This window comes from Festucalex cinctus, chromosome 16 (assembly GCF_051991245.1).
Source record: "Festucalex cinctus isolate MCC-2025b chromosome 16, RoL_Fcin_1.0, whole genome shotgun sequence".
NCBI classification, from domain to species: domain Eukaryota; kingdom Metazoa; phylum Chordata; class Actinopteri; order Syngnathiformes; family Syngnathidae; genus Festucalex; species Festucalex cinctus.
This window is the reverse complement of record NC_135426.1, coordinates 10707833-10732154: the sequence shown is the minus strand read 5'-3', so window position 1 is coordinate 10732154 and position 24322 is coordinate 10707833. Positions and strand designations below refer to the sequence as shown.

Here is a 24322-nt window from a genome sequence, read left to right as displayed (position 1 = left end):
CTATTACTGAAGGGCACGTCTCCTTGGGAAACGCTCCGCTCCATCTCTCCCTCCTGTTTCCCCACCGCCCAACAACCCCACCACCCGGCCTCCCATCCCCTGTTTGTCAGGTCTGTTTATTAACAATCATGAATGAGGAAATAAATGGAGGATGTATGTAGTTACATAAATGGAATTGTAGAGATAAAAGATATCAAAGAACAAAAAGTGATTTATTTAAAAACAAAAATCGAAAGAACAGGTGCAACAAAAGGGAGCGCAGTGGCGCAGGGAAAAGGGAAAAGCGGCGCAAATGTGATGCAAGAGTGCCAGCTACAGATGGAACGGGGGATATGAACGCCAGGGCCATGTGGCCACCACGGGAGGAGGAAGGCGGGAAGGAGGAGGATGAGGAGGAGGGCGAACAGCGGTGGATGTGAACTGCTGATACCAGTAATGGACAGGACCGCTGAGAGTAATTAACGGGGAAGGGGGGTTGCACTGGTCAGAGAGAATGTGAGAGTGGGAGGTTCATTAGGTCAGCACAAATGCAACTGGGGGGGACAATTTGTGGCAAAACCGACGAGTGTGCACGTGTGCTTTCTTTCAGGGGATGACTCCATTAACAGGTCAAAGCACTCCAACAGCAGCAATAAAGATCAGAAAGTAGGACCAAGTCTGGTATAATAATTATACATTTACATTGTTTTGGTTTTCTGAATTTGATTTTAGTTTATTTTACCTAACGGTGGTGGCGTGGAGTAATGTGAGCACCCCTCAGAAGGCGTGTTTTGGTTTCAACTGTTATGTATTTGAAAAAGGGGAAAAAAAATGCACATTTAGTTTAGCTCTTTAGCAGATTTATTTTTTTCCCCTTTACAATGAGAGCTTAAAAAAGGATTTCTGTGTCATATGGTGCACAAGATTTAGAGTGTAATGGTGCTCTGGTATAATAATTGCATTATTTATTTATTTTTTTACATTGTTTTTTTTCCTGGATTTTATTTTTTTTTTTTAAAGACCATTTCAAAACAGGGTTTTCCAAACCATGATTTTCCAGGATCCGCAAAAGGGTGCACAACTGCACATGATTAAAAGTGTAAACCTGGTATCATAGCTACATATTTTACGTATCATAGCGACATATTTTACATATCTATCATATCAACATAGGCCCTATTACTTTATTTTTTTTATTGTACAAGAATAGAATAGCTTAAACAATATTTCCCAAATTGGATTATGAAATCCTAATGGTGACCGAGCACCTACCATGAGGTGCCCTTCATTGAAAGCATAGTGACAGTCTGGTATTGTTGCTACATATTCATTTTTTATGTGTATGTGTGTGTATATATATATATATATATATATATATATATATATATATATATTAGGGGTGTGAATTGCCTAGTACCTGACGATTCGATTCGTATCACGATTCACAGGTCACGATTCGATACCGATTAATCCCGATACGAATTTACAAGTTGATTGTTGCGATTTTTTTTCATTCAAATTTAGAAAATACTAATCAGTAAGCTTGTAGAGTGTAAGATTTATATGAAAATGTATTATTTATCTGAAATTTCAGTCTTATAGAGGTTGTAATCTGTTTCATGTTTGAACAGCATTAAAATAAAATATTAAGGCTTAATGTTCCGTTCATATAACATTCTTCCATGCTCAAGGTGTGAATCCTAACCCGAAGTCAGACGTTTTGTTGAATATTTTTCCATTAAAAATGGAAGTTTAAAAATCGATTCACAAACACAAAAAAAAAAAAAAAAAGCAAAGATGATAAGACGTTGAATCGGTAAGACTACCGGATGAACAATTCTGAGCTCTTAAAAAAAAAATATAAATAAATAAAAAAAATAAAAAAAAATAATTTAAATCGATTCGAGAATCGCGCGATGTAGTATCGCGATATATCGCCGAATCGATTTTTTTAACACCCCTAATATATATATATATATATATATATATATATATATACATATATATATATATATATATATATATATATACATATATATATATATATATATATATACATATATATATATGTATATACATATATATATATATATATATATACATATATATATATATATATACATATATATATATATATATATATACATATATATATATATATATATATACATATATATATATATATATATATACATATATATATATATATATATATACATATATATATATATATATACATATATATATATATACATATATATATATATATATATATATATATATATATATATATACATATATATACATATATACATATATATATATATATATATATACATATATATATATATACATATATATATATATATATATATATATATACATATATATACATATATATATATATATATATATATATATATATATATATATATACATACATATATATATATATATATATATATATACACACACACACACACACACACACACACACACACATATATATATATATATATATATATATATATATATATATATATATATATATATATATATATATATATATACATATATATATATATATATATATGTATGTGTATGTATGTTTATATATATGATGGGATTTTATAGATTACATTTTATTTTCATAATCATCATTTTAAACACCTTCTTCCATGTTGGCATGCATATTCACAAAGCCGACACGTAAGCAAGCCAGCAACTGACAATCAGTCGGCACGTGGCTCCGAACTACGTCGAACGGCAAGCGCACATGTACACTGTGACTGGTCGGTCGGCTATTCTGAGCAGGCCTGCGAGCGTGTTGCCTCATGAGTCAACATGAGTCAGGGCCAGCCAGAGAGTGCGCTTTGGTCCTCGTGTCAAACCAAGGCCCCGGATGGCTTTCAGTAATGATTCACGTGGCGAGATGTTCGTTCATACATTTGCGTCATCTAGTTGTCAGTATAAGAGTTACAACATACGTTTGGCGGTTAGGAATGGTGTAAATTTAACTAGTACCTTGGCCGATCTATTGCTTAACTAGTGAGCAAAAATTTGAGATGCATGCTAGATTGTGGCAACAATCTCAACTAATTTCACACCAGGCAGCAGTTTGGCAGTGAAAAGCATCAGGCTGTTAAATTCCACATCCAGTTCAAGTTTACTTTCAAAGCAAACATACAAATTACGTATATTGCTATCTTATCAAATTCATTGTGGACGAAATATTAACTTCTTACTGCTGAAAATGGCTCCATGAATCAAGTATCCCAAAACACCCAGCAGACTTTTATTGCCCCGTTCACAGGTGAAAAACATCAGACGTGTTTTTGCAGGGACCAGAGCCGATTGGGGAGAGCCTCGCTTTTTATGAGCCGGTCCGGCAGGCCGAGGCCGAGTTTGGATCGTAAATCACGTCCAGAGTGAGAGGTAGAGCGCGGCAAATGGGGCATATCTGAGGAAGGGAGGGGATGAATGCTGATTAAAACGCAAACATACAAGCATGGCCAAAGGGAGGGCGGGTTGGATGAAAGTTATCGGCTGTAAACTTTACAACATTTGTCTTGTGATTTACTGCCCAATAGAAATCATAATCACAGGGCTAAAAATACACAGAAGCAGCCTCAGATTATGAAGTCATTTTTGTTACTTAAAAACAAAAAAAAACAAAAAACTTTGGGCTCATACGGGTCACTAACAAAGGAATGTGCTTGGGGGGTGGGGGGGGATTGGTTTTCTGTCAAGTAAGCTGCGAGGGTTCTAGATGATGGGGCGGGATTTCATATTTTCTCAGCGAGGAATAAATGTCTGGCTGCAGACATGTGGGGGATTGAGCAGGGGTGGAATTGGGGTGATAAAATGCCGCAGATGTTTAAGAAAAGGCAGCAGGGACCAAATGCAGAAAAAACAAGAACAGAAAAAGAATTAACAAAGCCACATTATGATTTTCTTTGTGAGCAGGTCCAAGTGACTCAAGGGCAAAAAAGTGTGAGAGCAATATTGACGCTTTGTCGCACTTGTAATTGCCACGTGGTGCCAGCCGGACTTAAAAAGTTGACTGTGCCGATGTTGCGCTATGCTGAGCACGCCGTGCGATGAAAGCAATGTCAAGATGAAAGTGGCGACGGGCTGCGTGGATCACACGCAAATGTTCATGCCAGGGCAGAAAATTATTCAGGCGCTGCGGCAAACGCTGGCATATGTAAATAAGAGCGCATCAGGCCCCACCAAGTTGTCAAATCAATGCTATTTACTATTAACTCTTTGACCGCCAAAAACGTTTGATGTATGCTAAAATCCTAATGAATGCCGCCATAAACATTAATTGATGTTCACTAAGTTTTTTTGTTTTTGTTTTAACCAACGGGCAGTGCAACGTTTAAGTGGAGCGCTGCCTGGTCAATGGGTTGTGGAATCCCAAAATACCCACTAACTTAACTATGGCCAGTAGATGGCAGCATTGTATCTCTTTTCAATGGGCTGATGGTTTATCACAATTACAATGAAACATGACGAATCTAATGAACTAGAATGTTTTCAACGATGACGTGAATGATCAAAGTCTTTGTCACTTTAAATCTAATTCACAGCGTCACTAAACAAAAAATATTAGTGTCAAAATCAATGTGCAAAAAAACGTATCTTCACAAAAAGCTTGTTTTCTCTATTTTTATTCTATTTTCGCTTATGTTACTCAAATGACCTATTTTCAAATGGTGATTACTAAAGAATGGAATAAGGTAGAAACATACTTTTTTATGGTTATGTAGTCATAGCGCACAATATTTTGTTTGCCTTGAAAGATGAGTGAAAATGCTCAAAATCAGCTGTTACTGTCGGGGTTGTTTTTTGGATAACGTTTCGCAGTCAGAGAGTTAAGTAGCATCCGAATGAGGGTTGGGACAAAGTATTGAAAGGATACTGTTGTCCTTTACACAGTGATACAACAGGAAAGAGACACTGATAGTGATGAACCATATGTGGTTTTCCTCCATGACAATCAATATTGTGCAACAGTTGTTTAATGTTGTCTCATGAGTTACTTGCAGTTTCTATACAATTTCTATACTGTATCATGACATGAAATGTGATCATGGACATGGCGCAGCCTCGAAACAGACATACGGCACAAAAGATTCACTTCTGAAAGAAAGACGGGAAAAAATGTTAAATAAAGACTTGTTAGATGACTTTAAAGCCGATATGGGAGAGAGGGAATAAATTAAACTTCTTAAGACCATGGCATTAATCCGGGCAAATTGCTGGGCTTTGTTTCAGGAAATGATTCATTAGGTTTTTGAGGTACATGTGATGCATTTCAATAAAAAAAAGCAACCTGCTCAAAATTTGGGGACATCTTGATAAGACCACACATACATTGACTTGAAGCAGACATTTTAAAACATTTTTGAGGGTCCAGTCATTTAATCCCAGTTAAAGTAATTAAATGAGACAAAAAAAAAATAAATCCTCAACATTTACAATGTAAATATTACCTGATGAATTACGAATTCAACGCAACACAGAACTGAAGCAAGTCTAGGTAACAGTGGCTAACCAAAAATGAGTTTCAAGTAAATTATACATTAAATGTGACATTTGTAAAAGACACTTTTTTTTTTTTTTTTTGCAAGCAAGCGTTGCATGACTCTCAGTAAAAAAAAATCCAGCGAATCCCGAAATGACCCTTTAACGCGGCCCCTAAGGCCATGTTCTGTCTGAAGCGAGCCGCGGCCCTATTCCGAGTATAAAAGCTCACATTCTTTGAACGAGCCAATGTTCCTGAAGGGACAAGCACTCCGTCGGGGCCAGCCGGCATGGAGCAGATGATTTTGTAAAGACGTCGACACGGAAAGCGGAATCAACGGTTGGGGGTTGTTTAAAAAAAAAAAAAAAAAAAAAAAAGCCAGAAAGTAGACTTGGCAAGCGCTTGGCCTCCCACTCGCTTGGCAGCGCAGGCACACACTGTTTGCTCACAGCAGTACATGCGTCCATTAGTATTGTTCCAGGAGATAATAACTTGCTGTGCGCGCTTTGAGTGTCACTTCTCCGCCGAAAGTGGCAAAACCGGCGGTGAGGTGCAAGGTGACAGACGAACAAATACGGTGGCAAATGTATGGAAGTGAGTATGTATACAAAAATCCAATATTGATTAACTATTCATCACTGACCCGTTTTGTCATATCATTGGTGGTACTCCATATTATCCAAATTTGAAAATGTTCTTGAGAGGGGTTAACTGTTTACATAAGAGCTTAAATCTTTTTAGCGGCAAGATGTTTTGAATTTCATCGACGTCAGAAGCAAATTAGTCTGGATTCTACTAAGTGTGGTTTGATGAAATGATGACAATTACTACTAGTGTTGTTCCGATACCGTTTTTTGGCCCCCGATACCAATGCCGATACCCAGCTTTGCAGTATCGGCCGATACCGATACCATACCGATACCTAAGTTTTTTTTTTTTTTCCCTCAACATGAAAAAGCTGTCCTGCCATTGGCTCAGAGCATTCAAGGGCCAATAGGACATCTTAGATTGGCATGCAGTGAACATGTCACATATCAGTGAATGTCGTGCACGAGCAAGACACAAGATGCTGCATCCAAAATCCTATATTAGCGTTGGAATTAATGGTATCGGCATGTTACTTGTGAGTAGTCACCGATACCGATACCACTGTTTTAATGCAGTATCCGCACCTCTGCCGATACCAGTATCGGTATTGGAACAACACTAATTACTACAATTAAATGTAGGTCTTTGCGGCAGACTGAAGTAAACGCTCAAGCTTTGAAGAGATTTGCGCTGGCGACCAAAACCTTTCAAGAAAGCCAGAGTGCCCCTGCCAGCGTTTCATGGCACCTCCCATGCATATTGAGCCAGCCAAGTGGCTTTTCAAGAAAGCACATTTCGATAGCGCACATGTGCATCTCTTCAGTCTGTCGCCCACTGCTCCCTTTATCATTATCTGAATTCAAAGCTTAAAGCTCAATCCCCAGATGTTTTTTTTTTTTTATTCCAGGAAGATTTTTCCAGGCTTGTCTTTCCCTTTATGTACCCAGCTCTCCTTTGGGAGAACACAGAAAAAGAAAGGTTGGGAGGTGTTGGGTAAGGCTGCGGGGTGAGGATGGAGAGTTGCTGATCGCCGACACAGCCGCTGAATAGCCGCCACTTCTTGTAAAGAAATGGAAGGAGATGCTGAGATGGGCGCAGGATTGAGGACGGGGATGCTGGGCTAAGCTGGTCAAGGATTACCGCCTTTAAAATCGTTCCTCGGCGCAGACTTCATTTTTATTTATTCTTATCTGTCAAGCTGGCGGGTGTGCAGAGATATTAAAAACTATGAAAACATGCAAGAGAAAGGGTGAGAAATAATGGGGGTGGTGGGTCAGTGGCTGTCTCTCCTCAACAGGGGATGGAGGCTGATAAGCAAGAAAATAAAGGCCGGGCATTTAATATTGACAAGCCGACACAAGCTGTTTTCACGAGATATTCGGCATGCAGTTTTGTTTTGTTTTTCCGTTTCTGCTGGCAAACGTTAAGTGTAACACGAACAAAAGAATGTATGTGCTGCATGCACGACAGCTAAAACCAGCTTAGATCAAATTGTGTTGCGCTGACGGGTGTCCAAACTTTTTCCAGAGAGAGCCAAATCTAGACATCATGAAAATACGAGTGTTTAGGAAGATACTGAAAGTCTTGCAACTTTCAATTTTTTGTAATATATATATATACATATACATATATATATATATATATATATATATATACACATATACATATACATATATATATATATATATATACACATATACATATACATATATATATATATATATATATATATATATATACACATATACATATATATTAGGGGTGTTAAAAAATCGATTCGGCAATATATCGCGATACTACATCGCGCAATTCTCGAATCGATTCAATAGGCGGTTGAATCGATGTTTTTTTTTTTTCTTTTTTTTTTTAAAGAGCTCAGAATTGTTCATTCGGTAGTCTTACCGATTCAACGTCTTATCATCATTGCCTTTTTTGTGTGTGTGTGTGTGTGTGTGTGTGTGTGTGTGTGTGTGTGTGTGTGTGTGTGTGTGTGTGTGTGTGTGTGTGAGAATCGATTTTTAAACTTCCATTTTTAATGGAAAAATATTCAACAAAACGTCTGACTTCGGGTTAGGATTCACACCTTGAGCATGGAAGAATGTTATATGAACGGAACATTAAGCCTTAATATTTTATTTTAATGCTGTTCAAACATGAAACAGATTACAACCTCTATAAGACTGAAATTTCAGATAAATAAATAATACATTTTGATATAAATCTTACACTCTACAAGCTTACTGATTAGTATTTTCTAAATTGGAATGAAAAAAAAAATCGCAACAATCGACTATGTAGGTGGCGCTACAGAGCCATTTTTCTGTTATCATGTATGGCGACTTTAAAATATCAAATTTTTCGCCAGGCCCGATCTGCGTGTAAAGTTTGGTGAGTTTTCGTTCATGTTTAGTGCCTCAAAAATGTGGTTGTTTGCGGAAAAGAATAATAACAAAGAAAAAGAATAATAATAATAAGAAGAAGAAGAATTCCTTCAGGAACAATAGGGACCTCGCATGCTTCTTTAAGTATATTTTTTTCCTTTGCAAACAGTGCATGCCATGACAACAGCGTGCGACGGAATACAAAGCTTTCAATAACTTTTCATCTTCAACATCTTAAGATGAATCACACCAAGTTTGAAGATGATCGGATAAACACTGTAGGAGGAGTTCGTTAAAATAAGACCCCAATGAAATGGCCAAAAAAATGGCAACACGTTCCAAAATAAATCAAAATGGTGGACTTCCTGTGAGGTTTAGCATATGGTTCAAAAAGAGTTTTTTGTAGGTCATAGCCTGTTACATATGTGTACCAATTTTCGTAGCTCTAGATTAAACGTACAACCGGCAATGCTTCGTGAAGTAAGAATTTTTAAACTCTAAATTTGATGCACCGCCGCCGTCATATAGTATATCAAAAACTTTAGATTTTTTGATGTTGTCCCAGGTGTTGAGATGGTCCATCCCAAGTTTGAAGTCAATCGGGTTAACCGTGCAGGAGAAGCGGGCAAAAGTATGACCCCTGTAAATGTGCAAAACTGGGCCAAAATTGGACATTCAGATGATCATACCTCACTTTCTGTCTATTTTAGGGTACACACATCAAAGAGGTTTTTGTTCATCTGGATGTGCTACGGGTGCCACACAATTTTCGTCGCCATAGGACAATCGTAGCGGGACAGGGATCCGTTTAACCTATGTAGGTGGCGCTATGGAGCCATTTTTCTGTTATCATGTATGGCGACTTTAAAATATCAAATTTTTCGATACATATATATATACACATTGCATATATATATATATATATATATATATATATATATATATATATATATATATATATATATATACATTGCATATATATATATATATATATATACACATTGCATATATATATATATATATATATATATATATATATATATATATATATATACATTGCATATATATATATATATATATATATATATATACACATTGCATATATATATATATATATATATATATATATATATATATATATATATATATATATATATATATATATATATATATTATTTATTTATTTTTTTCCAGTTAAAAAAAAAAGCGAGCAATTATTTGAAATTTTAACTCATCTGATGATTCTGAGGCGGGCAGTCTTTAATTAATTTGTGGGAATGCTGAAGCATTTTTTTTTTTAATTCTCCACACTTTTTTCCCGCATAACAAATCCCACATAATACTTCCAATTTACACTGTTCAAATTTCAACTAGCTGCAAAAATTGATGCCTCCCGGGGTATATATCGTCTGATTCCACATTACTTGCAGTACTCGCACAATTTAACGTTAAAGATCAACTTTTCCCCATTCATTTTCAATAGGACAGACATTGAACTTTTTCCAAGTATCACTTTTCACGCCCACTTCCATACATATAACGTCACATTACCAGGTGTCTGATACTGCTCGGCGGCACAGTTGGCAAAGTGCATTGCCCAGTAAGCAGGAGATCATAATTTCGTAATTTATCTCTCAATTGAATTCATAAGCATTCGACATGCTTTCAAATCTTAGCATTCAGCATTCATACGCAATTTCTCCAGAAATTGCACTTAGTCTAGTTTTACTATTAGAATGTAATAGTCACAATCAATCGGTACGATATCAATGCTGGCATTTACACAGACACTGGACGCAAATTTAGAGGATGCTAACTGGCTGTAACTTGAGTCTCACTATACAGTACACCATCTCTATTTGGTTTATACGACACGTGAGATGAATGTGCAGTAATCGACGTGCATGTTACACCTTTGCCTGTCTGTCGACTATTGGTCAGTGTGACAGCTGTGTTAGATTAGGTCCCTTAGTAATTAGATAGCTAACTGTACGGTCTACATCAACAAACTTCACGACCGTTCAGTGGTTGTGTGGTGTAGTAATGTGCTCTATTAGCAACTAGCGCTATGACAAACACATAAAAAAAAGCGTAAAAGCAAGTTTATGGGTGATAAAAGAATCCAGAGTGAGAATGTAATTGATCCAAATGATAGTTGACGACAGATATACTGAATAAAAGCCACAAAGGGTAGTTCATTAAATTAAAAAAAAAATAATAAATGCTCGATGTGACGCCCTCCCCACCATTTCTTAGTAACACAGATTGACAAGTGAAGCACGATACAGCAGGAATCCGCGGGGAATGGGTCTCCAAAAATTATTTAAAAAGGGTACATTAATGCTCAGTCAATGAATCAGACATTGAATGTTCATTGAATTGACAGTTTATACAGAGTACAGAGAAATAATCGACCAATGTACTCAACCTATCTACTGTACGTTTCTGCCTATTTATCAATGTACTGTCTATCAGTGCAATTTCCTGCCAAGTAGTGAAGTACATGTCTCAGTGCAATACTTCAGCATAGTACAGCAACTCTTCATACAAATACGAGTTCAATCAAATCCCATGTAGAACAGTCCTTTTTCTAGAAAGGAGGTTATCATCCTGTCAGAGCCCAATTCAATGAGTCCAATTTGAACGACAACGACAGAGGAGTCAAACAAGGCGAAAGCACTAGAGGGGGATAAAAAAAATAAAAAATAAATAAAAATTAATACCATAAGTGACCTGGTGGACGAAGTGCAGTGCAACGCGAGTGGCATGAGCATTATTATTCTGTTGTCCTAATTAACGGCAAAGAGTACTGCAGTGCCCTTCAGGTAGGAGGGAGATGGGCTGAGAGGATTCCGCTGGTCTCCAGGCACCAAGCGACCCTGTCTTTCAACTGTTTGCAGAGTGTATGCTTATCAAGAGTGGCTGGCCAAGTTGCCATTCCGTCACACCCACACGCGCACGCACACACCCCTGCACATACGCAAACAAACACACACTTCAAGCGCAAGGTCGTCCTCGTAAATGAATCGGGGCAATAAAGCGGTAAGCAGGTTTCTCCCTTCGCTCTCATCTCGCCATCTCTATTCAGGCCCATCCATCTATCCGCTGTAATGGCATGAATGCAGTTATGTGGGTCGGCCTATTCGCACCTCCGGGCTATAACTCACCATTTTCAAGGGTTAGCGTCCACACACTCCCCCAACCCCCTGCCCCTCCCCTCCTGCACAATTGCAAAACCAAAAACTAAGATTAGACAATCTCCAGCGGGAATCAGATGGTCAGTCCCGTTTGCCATAAAAGCTATCTATGTTCATAAAAGCGCTTTAATATTTCCTGGGTTGCAGTTTTTTAAAAGGTCGTTATCTCCGGATCCATGAGATAAATCCCCTGGCAGAGGAACATTTTTCATTTGTTGGGGATGACCAGGACTCAACAGCGGGTGGAATGATGAATGGCTCATAAAGCAACAACAACAACACAACTATGTGGAACACAAATATGATTCAACAAAGATTAACCATACGGGCTGTAATTAATCTAGCAGAGAGGTTTTACAGAGTAAAACTGGCCTTTATACGGAGAAGTCAAGCTTTACATACTGTCCAAACTGGTCAAGCTGTTGGTCCACGTTTATGAATGTGCAAGGGCGCCATAAAGCAGCTGTAATCTACGATATGAGGCTGTCTGCAGTCTGCACTGGCCGTTTGTTTAACTACAGAGTGTGGTGTGGAAAAAAGGACCCAGGGGGGCCGCTCGCTGTCCCCCCTCCACCGCCACCGCCTGTCTGTCTTGTTTCACTGGGCAGAAAACCACGACATACATTATTCAGCATCTTCCTCGCATGCACAATTCGCATGCTGATGACGGCGGGGTGGTGGGAAGGGGGTGAAAAAACACAAGTACCTGCAGGAAAGGTCGTTACGATGAAAGAGACACCGCCAACATGTGCCTTGTTGCGGTAGTCATATAATCGGCTTTGCGCCAAAATAATTCTGGGCGGGATTGGAAATCAATGCAAGTGTACGAACACTGTGGCGGATGCTGTCCCGCAACCCCGAAAGGCAAAATAAAAATACCTAAAAGAGGCTTGGATGTATGAAGGACTCACGCCGGGGGGCCTGTATGAGTGTGGTGAATGCTAAGTGAATTGCGTTGCGTTGCTCGCGCGATGGTTGAACAGACTATCGAGACATTAAAAAAACACATTCGATGAACTGGTCATTTAAGACGGGAACATCCTGCTGATTGGACAGCAAGTTCAAGAAAGTTATTTTGAAGCAGCCAAAATCACATCAACTAATCATCGAGCCAGCCTATGGCAGGCCTAACTGTGATGCTACCTGAGTATTGGCGCTACAACCACCACTCCCGATACGGGTGACGCCCCAAGTTGACCCTCTGCATCAAAACAGAGTTAAGCGTGCACATGTTGACAGTGTGTGCCAGACTCCAGACAATCCGACAACTGAAAGATGTGGCCCCCAAGATCCACACGTCTGAGTGCACTAGTACACAGTCAGAACCGCCGCATCCGGCACAGAAACTGTGCAACACAAATCATACGAGTTGCTTGCTCTGGCCTGATGGGACAAGCTGATCGCCGCAACTGCAACAATAGAGCCTTCAGATAATCAGGCCATTGCCGATTTGGTCGGAAGTGGGTAATGAGGCATGAAATCATCCGGAGTATATGTGAACATGGCTGTCAAGAATACTGTCATGTGGTGGATTTGTTACAATAGGCAAAATGTGAGCTAAGAATTTAAGCAAGAAGTGGGCTTCGTGCTAGTGCACAACGGTGGCATTGCTGCGTTCACTCAGCCAGTGCTCATTCTGACTCGGATCTGCCTAATTCCGCTGCCTGATTATAGTTACATAACATATCAAACAACTGTGCCAAATTGACAGAATCTTGTCGTAGGTGCCAATATTGTTGGCCTTGCAGACGTCTCTGTCTCGACTCATTAAAAATGAAGCACGCCACATTGGGAATCGTTTTAAGGCCGCCTCGTTGGCTTCCGCCTTTTACGAATGCAACAGGACATGAGTGATTGTGTCCTGTCTCGAGCTGACTCATCCTGGAGAAAACGCTTTCAAAAAAAAAACAATTCCCCACTGAGGTTGGGTTTTGAAGTTGCAACACAGGAGTATTGAAGAAATTCGACAAAGGCTCACAATTTTTGTCTGTGAGGGGGATGACAGGTGAGAGAAATTAAACAGAAGATGGAAGAAAAAGCAAAAGAGTGATGCGATTACCAATGTATTTTTGTGGCGCCAACTCATGCTGGGAACATTGCCGGAAAACAACATAACACACACAGAGTGGCAAAAAGGCAAAAACTGGGGGATTAGAAAGACCAAAAGTGGGATAAAAGGTGAGAGTAATTTATGGCAACAAGACAGATGGTTAGGATTACTGTTTCTTGTTAAGTTTAAACTGAGGCAAAGGGGATCACACCTTCACTCAAATTTCATAGAAGGGAATAAGTAAATTGCAGGGTAGTAGCTATATTTCAAACACGCCAACAGACCCGTTGAAAAAACATCACATCAAGTCAACAAAAGTCCTTGATGAAGGCTGCCGCCAAGCATTCGTGAAACTCCTGCAATCAAGCGCTATTCAGAGATGAATCCTCACAAATCACATCCAGCAATCTGCATTGGTACTCGAGAACCCGTAGCAGTTCGCTGGAAGGGTGGATCAAGGGCACAGACCAGTTTTTCCTCAGAGTCCTACATTACATATTTATTTGATGCAGGGGCAGAGACTTCTTCACTCGGCCCTCATTAGCGGTGCCTCCTGCACTTCCTCTCACCTCTGTGCTTCTTCATGCTTGTGTTTCCTTTTCCGCCTTCCAGGATCTTTTAACGCAGAGTTGTGAGTAAGAGTGGGCGGAAGCTTCTATTTTGGTCAGTTGATATGTCAAAGCCGGTTTAAGTGGAAAAACGAACTGAGAACTGTAAGCTCTCAAACTGTCCACAGAAAGCAACAGTGCTTTAACCGCGAGCTCTGGGGCTGTTTTTACCAGTCGGAGGTCTGAGGCAGGGCCAGGGGTCTCATTTCATAAGTGGGGGTGGCAAACTGTCGGGGCGCCAACTTGAGCAAATGATTATCTTGTTGCATTGAACTGCTCCTCTCCATGGTGGCAAAATAATTCAATAAGCCAAAGCGTCAATTCACTCGTTGATACCTCGACTCATTTAGCCATTTTCAGCAGTAAAAAGTTAATATTTTGTCAAGAATTAATTTAGTAACTTCATTATTTCTGTCAACTGAAAATGACATCAGAGGTGCTCAGGATACAGGTAATGACCAATCACGCATCACCTGTTTACTGGGTTTGGTCATGTGACGTTCGACTGAGCCATGACCCGTTTCCACACGTGATGTCATCTTATGCTTTTTAAAAGTATTCATATTACATGAAAAATAATTAAATGAACATTAACTCATTCACTGCCTTTGACAAGTATACTTGTCAATTGTATTTTTTAGAGCGTGGCTAAATGGGGGCGAATCTGATTATGCTCCACTATAAATATCAAACTTGGAAACAACTTTACTGATGCCCAACCACCACCGGTAGATGACATCATTGCCCCATTCTATGCGAAATAAACAGTTTCAGAGTCCATGGGATATATATATATATATTTATATTTATTAAATCCCTCACAAGGGTCGCGGGGGGTGCTGGAGCCTATCGCAGCTAGCTTTGGGTGGTAGACGGGGGACGCCCTGGACTGGTTGCCAGCCACTCGCAGTATATATTAAATCGGACCACTAAGATTCCTTGGGCCTCACAAAGACACTGGCAGAGATGGACGAGAGCCAGCAGTATTTCACTTTCCAAATGTTTTGTTGATTGCTCACACACTGCCCAAAAAACCTTGGAAAATTCACTTCTCAAGTCCTCAACAGAGAAATGAAGCACATCTCAGTAACACATCTCGGCCTCAACTGTAACAGCCAGATATTTGGAAAGATTTCTAATCACACGTATTTCAACTGGGTTCAGGTTAAGCCTTTCATATTCGTGATGCTTTTACACTGTTGAAAGCATCCTGTGTACATACACCCTTGAAGAGATTTTAGAGTAGAGGTTAGCAACGTCCCGCCCGTAGGCCGAAATTGCACCACAACCAATTATATTTGGCTCGCCAAGTGATGTTGATGAAAAAAAAAAACCAAAAACTGATAATTAGGGATGTCAGAATATAGTCATGGTAATGAGAGTGCCCTGCTATCGTAATGGTCATGTTACGCTGCAAAATAATGAGCTGTTCTGCTTAAAATGCCATGTTGGTTTGGTTTGTCGCTTGGAAGTGCTGCACTTCCGCGTTTCCTGTTATGCGGCCAACCTGGTGCCTTTTCTCACTATACACTTACAGGCACTCGATTGGCTGCACAACCAAAGTGACGATGTGATCAAGTCAGAAGAAATAAATTGATTATTGGCTAACTTGCACACGAGACATTATTTCCACAATCAATGAACCAAAAGCCAGCGTGAATACTAACCGGTTTACAAAAGAAGAAAATAAAAAGGATTGTTATTAGGGCCCGAGCAGCGACTGCTGCGAGGTCCCTCTTGTTTTTGTAAGAATTCTTCTTCTTCTTCTTCTCCGTAAACGATCCCATTTTTGAGGGCCTAAACATTTACGAAAACTCACCAAACTTTGCAGTCTCTTCGGGCCCGGCGAAAAATTTGATATTATGTAGTTTCCATAACAATGCGACTCTATAGCTCCCCCTAGCGTAGAAAAATAAAAACCAATCCCGGCCCGTTTGTCCTAGAGCAACGAAAATTGGCAGGCACGTGTAGCACCCCGAGACGCACAAAAAAAAGTCTATTGGGACCAAATAGCTAAAATGTACAGGAAATGAGCTATGAATTTTTTTATGTCCAATTTTGGCCTATTTTGGCACATTCACTGTGGTCATGGTTTTTCCCCCTCTGCAAACATTATTCATCCAATTGACTTCAAACTTGTCATTTTTCATCTCAAGACCTGAGAGAACAACTGGGCAAAAAGTCTTGCCTTTTCGTAACACTATATGATGGGGGCGGGGCATCAAATATTGCCTTTAAAATTTCATTTGTCCAGAAAGAGCAAATGCTTAATAACTCCCATGTTCAAGCTCCAAAAAATCTCAAACTTCTCAGGCAACGTAATAGTCACGGCCTGAAAACATCTATATGATAAAATTCAGTTATACATATAGCGCCACCTAGTGGTAACAATAAATGTCATACTTTACGTTTTTAGCTACTGCGCTGAGCTCGTTGAAGGGATCCAGTTGAAAATTGGTCAGAAAAGCCTTAAGATGTTGATCATGCCCCACACCGAATATTGTAACTTTTCGCCAAAGGGCGTGGCCGCTACGGTGCCGCAAAGTCTGAAGATTTTTCGTGACAATAAAAGCTGCATTAACTTGACCGAGATGATCCTATCTTCTCAAAATTTCACACATTTGATGAGAGTCCAGCCCTAAAGACATCTACGAACTTATATTTCATCTTACTGATAGCGCCACCTAGTGGCAATTTTTTTTCTTACGAATTTTCTTCTACGTTTTTCTCCAAACACGTTAACTGGACCTACATCATATTTGCTCAGAAGAGGGTTTCGGCCTTCATGATGTCACAACACGAAGTTTGTGAGTTTTCGCGAATCGCTGTGGGCGTGGCTAAGCACTGTTCGCCAAGAAAACAACGCTAGTTTTGAGGGTCTAAACATGCGCAGAAACTCATGAAACTTGGCACACACATCTGGCCTGGTAAAATGAACAATATTTTATTGTTGATTGTGCTATTTTTACAAAAATGACTCAATAGCACCCCCTAGAAATTTTTAACGAAGCAGCCCCGGTTGTACGTTTAAGCAAGATCTACGAAAATTTTTAGGTGTATGAGGGAGCCAAAGACCTACAAAAAAGTCTCTTGGACCCATATGCTAAAATGAACAGGAAGTGAGCTACGAATTTTTTAATGTCCCATTTTTGACGATTTTTGCACATTTTGAGGGGTCATACTTTTGCCCACTTCTCCTTCACGTTTTATCCGAATGACTTAATACTTGACCTGGACAATGCCAAGACCTGAGCCAGCAACAGACGAAAATATCTTGACTTTTGGAAATACTATATGATGAGGGCGGGGCATCAAAATTTGTGTTTCGCACTGAAAAAGGATATGCTTAATAACTCCCCGATACATGCTCCAAAAAATCCCAAACTTGACATGTATGTTTATCGTCAAGGCCTGAAGCTATCTCTATGACAACATTCAGTTATATATGCAGCGCCACCTAGCCCTTGAGGCATGAAAAAAAAATACCCCACTTACGGTATTTTTACAAAAATTGTAAACTCATTCTCAGTGTGATCACGAAGTCATTTATGAATATTCTTTTACTTTCCACCACTCAAAATGTTGGCATCAGACCTAACCAAACATAGGTATTTTTTATTTAGTTTTATGTATTTTTGATAGCCTCTATGGACATTAAAAGCAATATTGTGAATGAAGGCTATGCTTAATAACTCCCAGGTACGTGCTCCAAAAAATCCCATACTTGAAATGTATATTTATAGTCAAGGCCTGAAGGTATCTCTGACAAAATTCTGTTAGAAATACAGCGCCACCTAGTCCTTGAGGCATAAAAAAAAAAAAAAGCCTCACTTAAGGTATTTTTGCAATACTTTCCACCACTCAATATGTTCACTGGCATCAGACCGATCCAAACATACGTATTTTTTATTTAGTTTTATTTTTTTTTGATCGCCTCTATGGACAATAAAACCAACATTGTGCAATGAGTACGAGCGAGGATGTGTGTATATATACTTTTACGAAAAATACCAATCAGGGCAACTCATTGCCTAAAAATAAAAAAAAGACGCTGATTTTTGCAGATCTTAACAATCACCAAAACCCATTGAGCTTGACACACTCATCACACCTGGCAAAAAAAAAAAAAATCCACATGTTTATCATGCCATTTTCAAAGAAATTCTGCTTCCAATGTGCCAGTACCCCAATGTGCAAGTACCCCAACGTGGCCCGGGCTGCGAGAGCCCTTTATAGCTGCTCGCAGCTCTAGTTTTATTTATTGTTACTTGGATTTTTCTGTACCTGTGTTGCCTTTTTTAAGAGTGTTCCTTTCTGACTTGACGTGAATTTACTGTTAGTAGGCAATATACATTTTTTAATGTTATAAATAAGAAAAGACAAATGCTGTCAAATTAGTAAACAGATTATTTCTCAGTCGACAATTTTGTTATTGTGAGCATAGCATGAATATTGCTGCTGCAATAATAAGAATATAAACATTGGATGGCCGGTAATATGTATTTCACATGATATCGCAATACATATCATATTGTGACATTGCCACTATAAAACTAAATCATTAGCTTTCAATATTGTTACATCCCCTGCTGATAATTCGAACTTTTTAGTAGGAAAAGCAGAGTTTTTCTCAAATACATCCCTGGCCTGAAGAGACAAGCGAAACACTTGGAGTTACTCTTTGAATAGAAAGCAGAGAGATGCTTAAGTTAGCATTACTAACACGAACAGTGTGTCTGTCTGTCACATAGAAACTCCGTGTTGACTCATGAGGTTTGCATACCAGACGAGGCAACAAGGCTTTCTTTATCAACCTGTGTGCATCCTCTACTCCCCAAAAACTATTCCCATTACAATTAAACACCAAATGACATGAGTGTCAGCCAAGCAACACAAAAAGGCCCTTTACAAGCCGAGATAGCGATGAAGAGTTGGGGGTTGTGTGTGCACTGGCATGTGTGTGTGCGTGTGTGTGTGGCCTGGGTAAGTAAGCGGTGGCGGGATTATAGCTAGCTCCCCAATAGTGGCTTTGGACCATTCGCCGCTTCCTATGAAAAAGCCATTAGCATGTGAAGGAACGGGCGCAGAGTGGATGGAGTTTTCTAAAGTCCAAACGCGCTGATCCGCAACCAGGTGAGCTGAGAACACACTGGAAGGGAATTTTCATTCAAGAAAAAGGTTGCTGCTGTTCATTGCTATTTTACTGAAGGTCGGACACGTCAAGCTTTTAAGTGCCCGCAAGATTCTTTGATGCTGCTAGACTGCTTTTGTTTATACATTTTTCCATTTGTCTCGATTAAATAACTTTCGTTCCTGTTTACTGTTTTTGCCTTTATCTGCAACACATGTATATTTTATTGCCGCTGTTCATGTTTTTATGCACGAGCAGTTCGTTTTTCCATTTTCAAATCAATAAGCCTGTGATTATAAAGTGAGTTAAACCTCAGTCGTTTGCTTGTTTTTGAAATACGCCACTCCGCTAAATTGGATTTTTGACATGGTGGCGTGCACAACAAAACAAGAGCAGAAGGCTTCTTTTTATTTTCTTTTTTTTTTTTTTTTTTTTTTCTCCTCGTCCAAGTGGTGCCTCTCCGCAGTAATAAAAGTAAAATAAGACATTGGTCACACATCATTGCACCAAAATGCACTCCCAGACAGAATGGTGGGTTTTTAGCACCATCATGGAGAAGGCAGGGGGTAGTTGGGGTGGGCTTACCTCTCTTTGCATCACCAGCTCTTTGGTGAACAGCATGGCCTCGTCGCTGAAAGGCTCAGCCACCTGCATGCCTCCGGGAGTGTTCCTGGAACTACGTGGACACTCGATACCTGGGTCACACACACATAACAAAAACATCACTGGACTGAAGATCCTCACTGTGGAATTAAAGTTTTGGGACACACCATGTCCTTCGATTTTTGCTGACATTTGACTATTTTTGCCGGGATGAGTCTGGTTCATGGTTTTAAAAGTTTGTGAAAGCTTAGTTTAGGAGATTGTTCGTGGATGACAATGTATCCGGCTGAGAGGAAGTGTGCACCTACAAACTATGAAATAATCATGATGCAAGATCATGTCCCTTAGTCTCATGATTCTTGAATTAATCATTGCAACATTCGCAAGCACTTTGCGTCGTACCCGAATACGCGGCATGACGACCCCGGTTCCTCAATCTCGGTTCCTGTCGACTTAAGTGACTTTTGTGTTCTCGCCACAATAGACTCGACAAAACGACAGTCTGTTACTAGAAAGGTTCTGCCAATGCTGGAGCGCTGTGTAGACGGTCACAGCAGGATGGGGCTATGTTGTGTTCATTTGGATCAGTGTCAAAATGACTCACGTTATTGATCTGTTACAGGGTCTGTGTAGTGCCTTCTCCAAAATTATTTTCAAACCTTAAATTTGAGGCTTATCATTGGCTCGGCTCTTGGTGTATTTTCAACTTCACAGAATGTCCAGATCAATATTGCCATTCGTCCTTTCATCTGATTCAAACTCTTTTGAGAAAGTGAAGTGAAGGCCTGCCAGGCCCACTATGCGCCACCAGTTATGTAATTAACAGGACAGGGGGGCCAGGGCGGGCAGCCAAAAGGTATGGGACCGGCAGCAACACGGTAACTTGATGGAGTGTGCCAACTTTACTGGCTGGCATTTTTTGTTAATAGCATAATAGAACATGCTGCGTTTTGCACAGAAGACAGCTAGTACAACTTGAGAGGCCGGGACCCAGAGATAAGAAGGGTGTGACTAAGTCTAGACCCCCCCTAATAATCGAGATTGTTTTGTCCCCCCTGTCTTAGCTGTCTCTAAAGGCTAGCAATGTAAGCTCCTCCCTACAGAGCACCGGTCGCCTTAGTGTCGGTGATTACATAACTCCCACCTGTCACCGAGAAGAACATCTGGCTCAGACTACATCTGATTCATCTTATGTGATCCCCTGAGAGAAACAAGACCGACTCTGATCACAAGCGACACACACATACACTGGCAGCCGCCCTGAGCATACATGTCAATCCACCATCCGACATATCAATCATCAGATGTGGTCTGGGAGGACGTTTGGAGTGGCTACTTAATACCTTCAACCACTCCTCAAAACATTAACAACAATAAACACAGCACATATTGATTAGCCTCAATAAGCAGACACTTGACTGTGTGTATTTAATAATTCGTTGATGCACAATTAGCCCAGCAGGAGTTAACGTTACAGAATTATTCAATCTTATTTGTGATATTCAGCTAACGGGACACAATTAGCTCGGTGAATGGCAAACACACAAGGCAGCGGAGGCGCGATAAGGGTCTACAGAATACTTGTTTAACTTTCCATCATAAGGCTTCCTGTCCACACTCGTCGAGGAAGCAGCAAAATGTCCGTTGAATTGAAGCAAAAAATGTTGCAAAAATGGTTAATTTCTTTACATTCTCTTTAAATGTCATTACTCCAAATTTTGTCACGTAAACTATTATACAGTACTGTTTTTCAAGATTTGATTAAAATATATATACATACATTTTTTGAAGTGCACAGTTTCTCTCCCGGGGGCTGTCATTTCAATTAATTTTAATGGGAAAACACGATTTCAAAAATACAAGTGTTTGAGTTAGGCATCTTTATTTTTCAAGTTCTGTACGTGTTTCAATTACGGTAGCAATCACGGAAAAATGTCTCGTCGGAGACAATTGTTGAAGGACAACTGAAAACTGGATTGGATTCGAGACTTTTTTTTGTAGGTCTATTCATAATAGACATGTTAACTACATGTCATGCTGCCAAGTGAAACTGGCTCCATGGGCTGTATTTTCAAAAAAGAAAAGCAATTTCAAGAGGCCTTGGACCAATTAACATCATTAAGCAGTCAAATGAGTCTTAACACAGAGATCAAACAAAACAAGCGTTTCATATTCCAGACTTTTTGAGTGGTGCTTTTCCATGCAGTGCAAGGAAGAAAAAAAACAAAAAAAAAACAAATGGCTCGAAGCTTCATGCTGTGTGATGGTGTCCTGCTGATGCAGTAAATCCTGGCGTCCCGACTGATGGCTGTCTTATCCTTTTTGACATACTGCTGCTTGACATACCTTTCAAAGCACCCTTCACCTGCCGCACCCGAAGCCCTCAACCCCCCCAAAAAATAACATTGTGAAAGTTTCAGGGGGCTTTCATACCTGACATATATCAGCGTGTCAGTTTTGCTTCTCTTTACCACAGCACGCTTTTATCCGCCGGTCTGTCCTCTCTGCTTCTGAGGTTCTTACTTGGCCTTTTTCCTTTCATCAACATTCGGAATTGGCCCTTCCTGTGCGAATAGCCTCCCCCCTTCCCAAGACCTTCAAAACTTTCTGGAGCCTTTCAACGGGTCGCGGTAGCGGAGAAGAAAACAAGCAAAAGTGACTTGGAAGTTTCCTTCAATTCCAGCCTCTCCCAACTTGAAACGGCAGTTTCATGTTTTGCAATAGGACACTTTGGAGGTACCTCCGTGTGGGGGATGAGTATTTGGCGTTAAATGAGTAAAAAGAAGTTAGCAGCTTCAAAGTCGAGGCAACACTAATCAGTAATAGATCTCTGCACTGCTTCGACAGCCTCCCACGATACCGCTAAAGAATAAACATTTGGCCATGACTGAAGACAGTATGAAAGGAACATGGCTAATGAAAAAATATGACTAATGCAGACCTGTTTTGACAGCAGCCTGCTGTGAATACGTCTAAATTATGCAGAAACTTTAAAGTGATGACGAAGAGGGGGGTGCAAGTGGACATGTTGCCTTCAAAATAAATGAATGGCACACTAATGGCTTCATGCAGAGGTGTCAAGACACTAATAGGAATGGAAGCTATAAATAAACAGAAGAGGAAACAGGTTCATTTGTGGCACTCTGGGCTAATCTGCACTAATGTCTATATTAAAGACAATGCATGTTGTCTCATTTCGTCAATCGACTTTCATGCTCCAACAGGCTTCTTACTATTTTGCTAATAACCTTTACTTTGAGATAAAATGCAAAGTATGTGTGCGGGTGTGTGTGTGTGTATACTAAGCAGTCTTATTAGGAAAAGATGTCAAATGATCCTCGCATGTAGATTTCTTATTGGCGAGGGTCTTGCCATTTCATCTTGCGGCAGGCAGCGCACAAAATGTAATTAAAAAACTATCAACGGCTCGCAAAGACAATCAGTAGCAAATGACAAAAGTAATTAATACATCCACGACACAGTCACACGCAATTAGGCTGAACGGTGATGTTTGTCTGGAAATATGCGCGGTTTCATCAAGTGGTAATTTATTTTACTGAAAATAAATAAACAAATGAAAAAATTAATAAACAAACAAATAAATAAATAAATAGATGAATAAAGCATCATCAGCAATGACGGAAAGCAAAAGCTCTAAGTAAATAAACACCAGAAAGGAGGCAGGCGCAAATCACTGCAGGACTGCAGAAAGATATGACTTTTATGGCAAAGTGTCAACGCGACATACAGTCAGCAGAGTGGACTAGTTATCTGCTGTCTGCATTTTACCCTTTCATCTATCTGACTTCGGCTTCCCATGCACACACTGGCGTGCACCTATGGCTGTGAAAGGTCAAAAGATGGAGCCTGTACATCCACAGCACATGGCTTTAATTGGTTACATTTTCAACGTGTCCTTGGATCCACATTTTTTTTTTAAAGCATGTTTTGGTATTACCTATGTGTCATACAATTCGGTTTCAGCAAAATTTTCAGTTTAAATTTTGCTGTTTATATATATATATATATATATATATATATATATATATATTTGTAGGGGGATAAAGAAAAAAAAACGTGATTTGGTCAATCATTTCCTCCAATCAATGTACATACAACCAGAGAGTTTTCAAAGTTTTGCAAACAGGATTAAAGGCTTGTTGTCATGTTAGGGCAAAATCGGGGTAACACCCTGTCGGAAGTCAGAATTTCAAAATAAAATCATGGCCGCATGGTGGCTAATTGGTTGAAT

General features: G+C 39.5%; 1 protein-coding gene across 1 annotated transcript in view; it reads right to left on the bottom strand.

The window, feature by feature from the left end:
- Nucleotides 1–24322, bottom strand: part of snd1 (staphylococcal nuclease and tudor domain containing 1) — a 132756-nt gene that overhangs the window by 71017 nt on the left and 37417 nt on the right. Inside the window, exon 16 of the mRNA XM_077500097.1 lies at nt 20053–20162. Coding sequence (XP_077356223.1) covers nt 20053–20162 — 110 coding nt within the window. The remainder of the gene's footprint in view (nt 1–20052; nt 20163–24322) is intronic.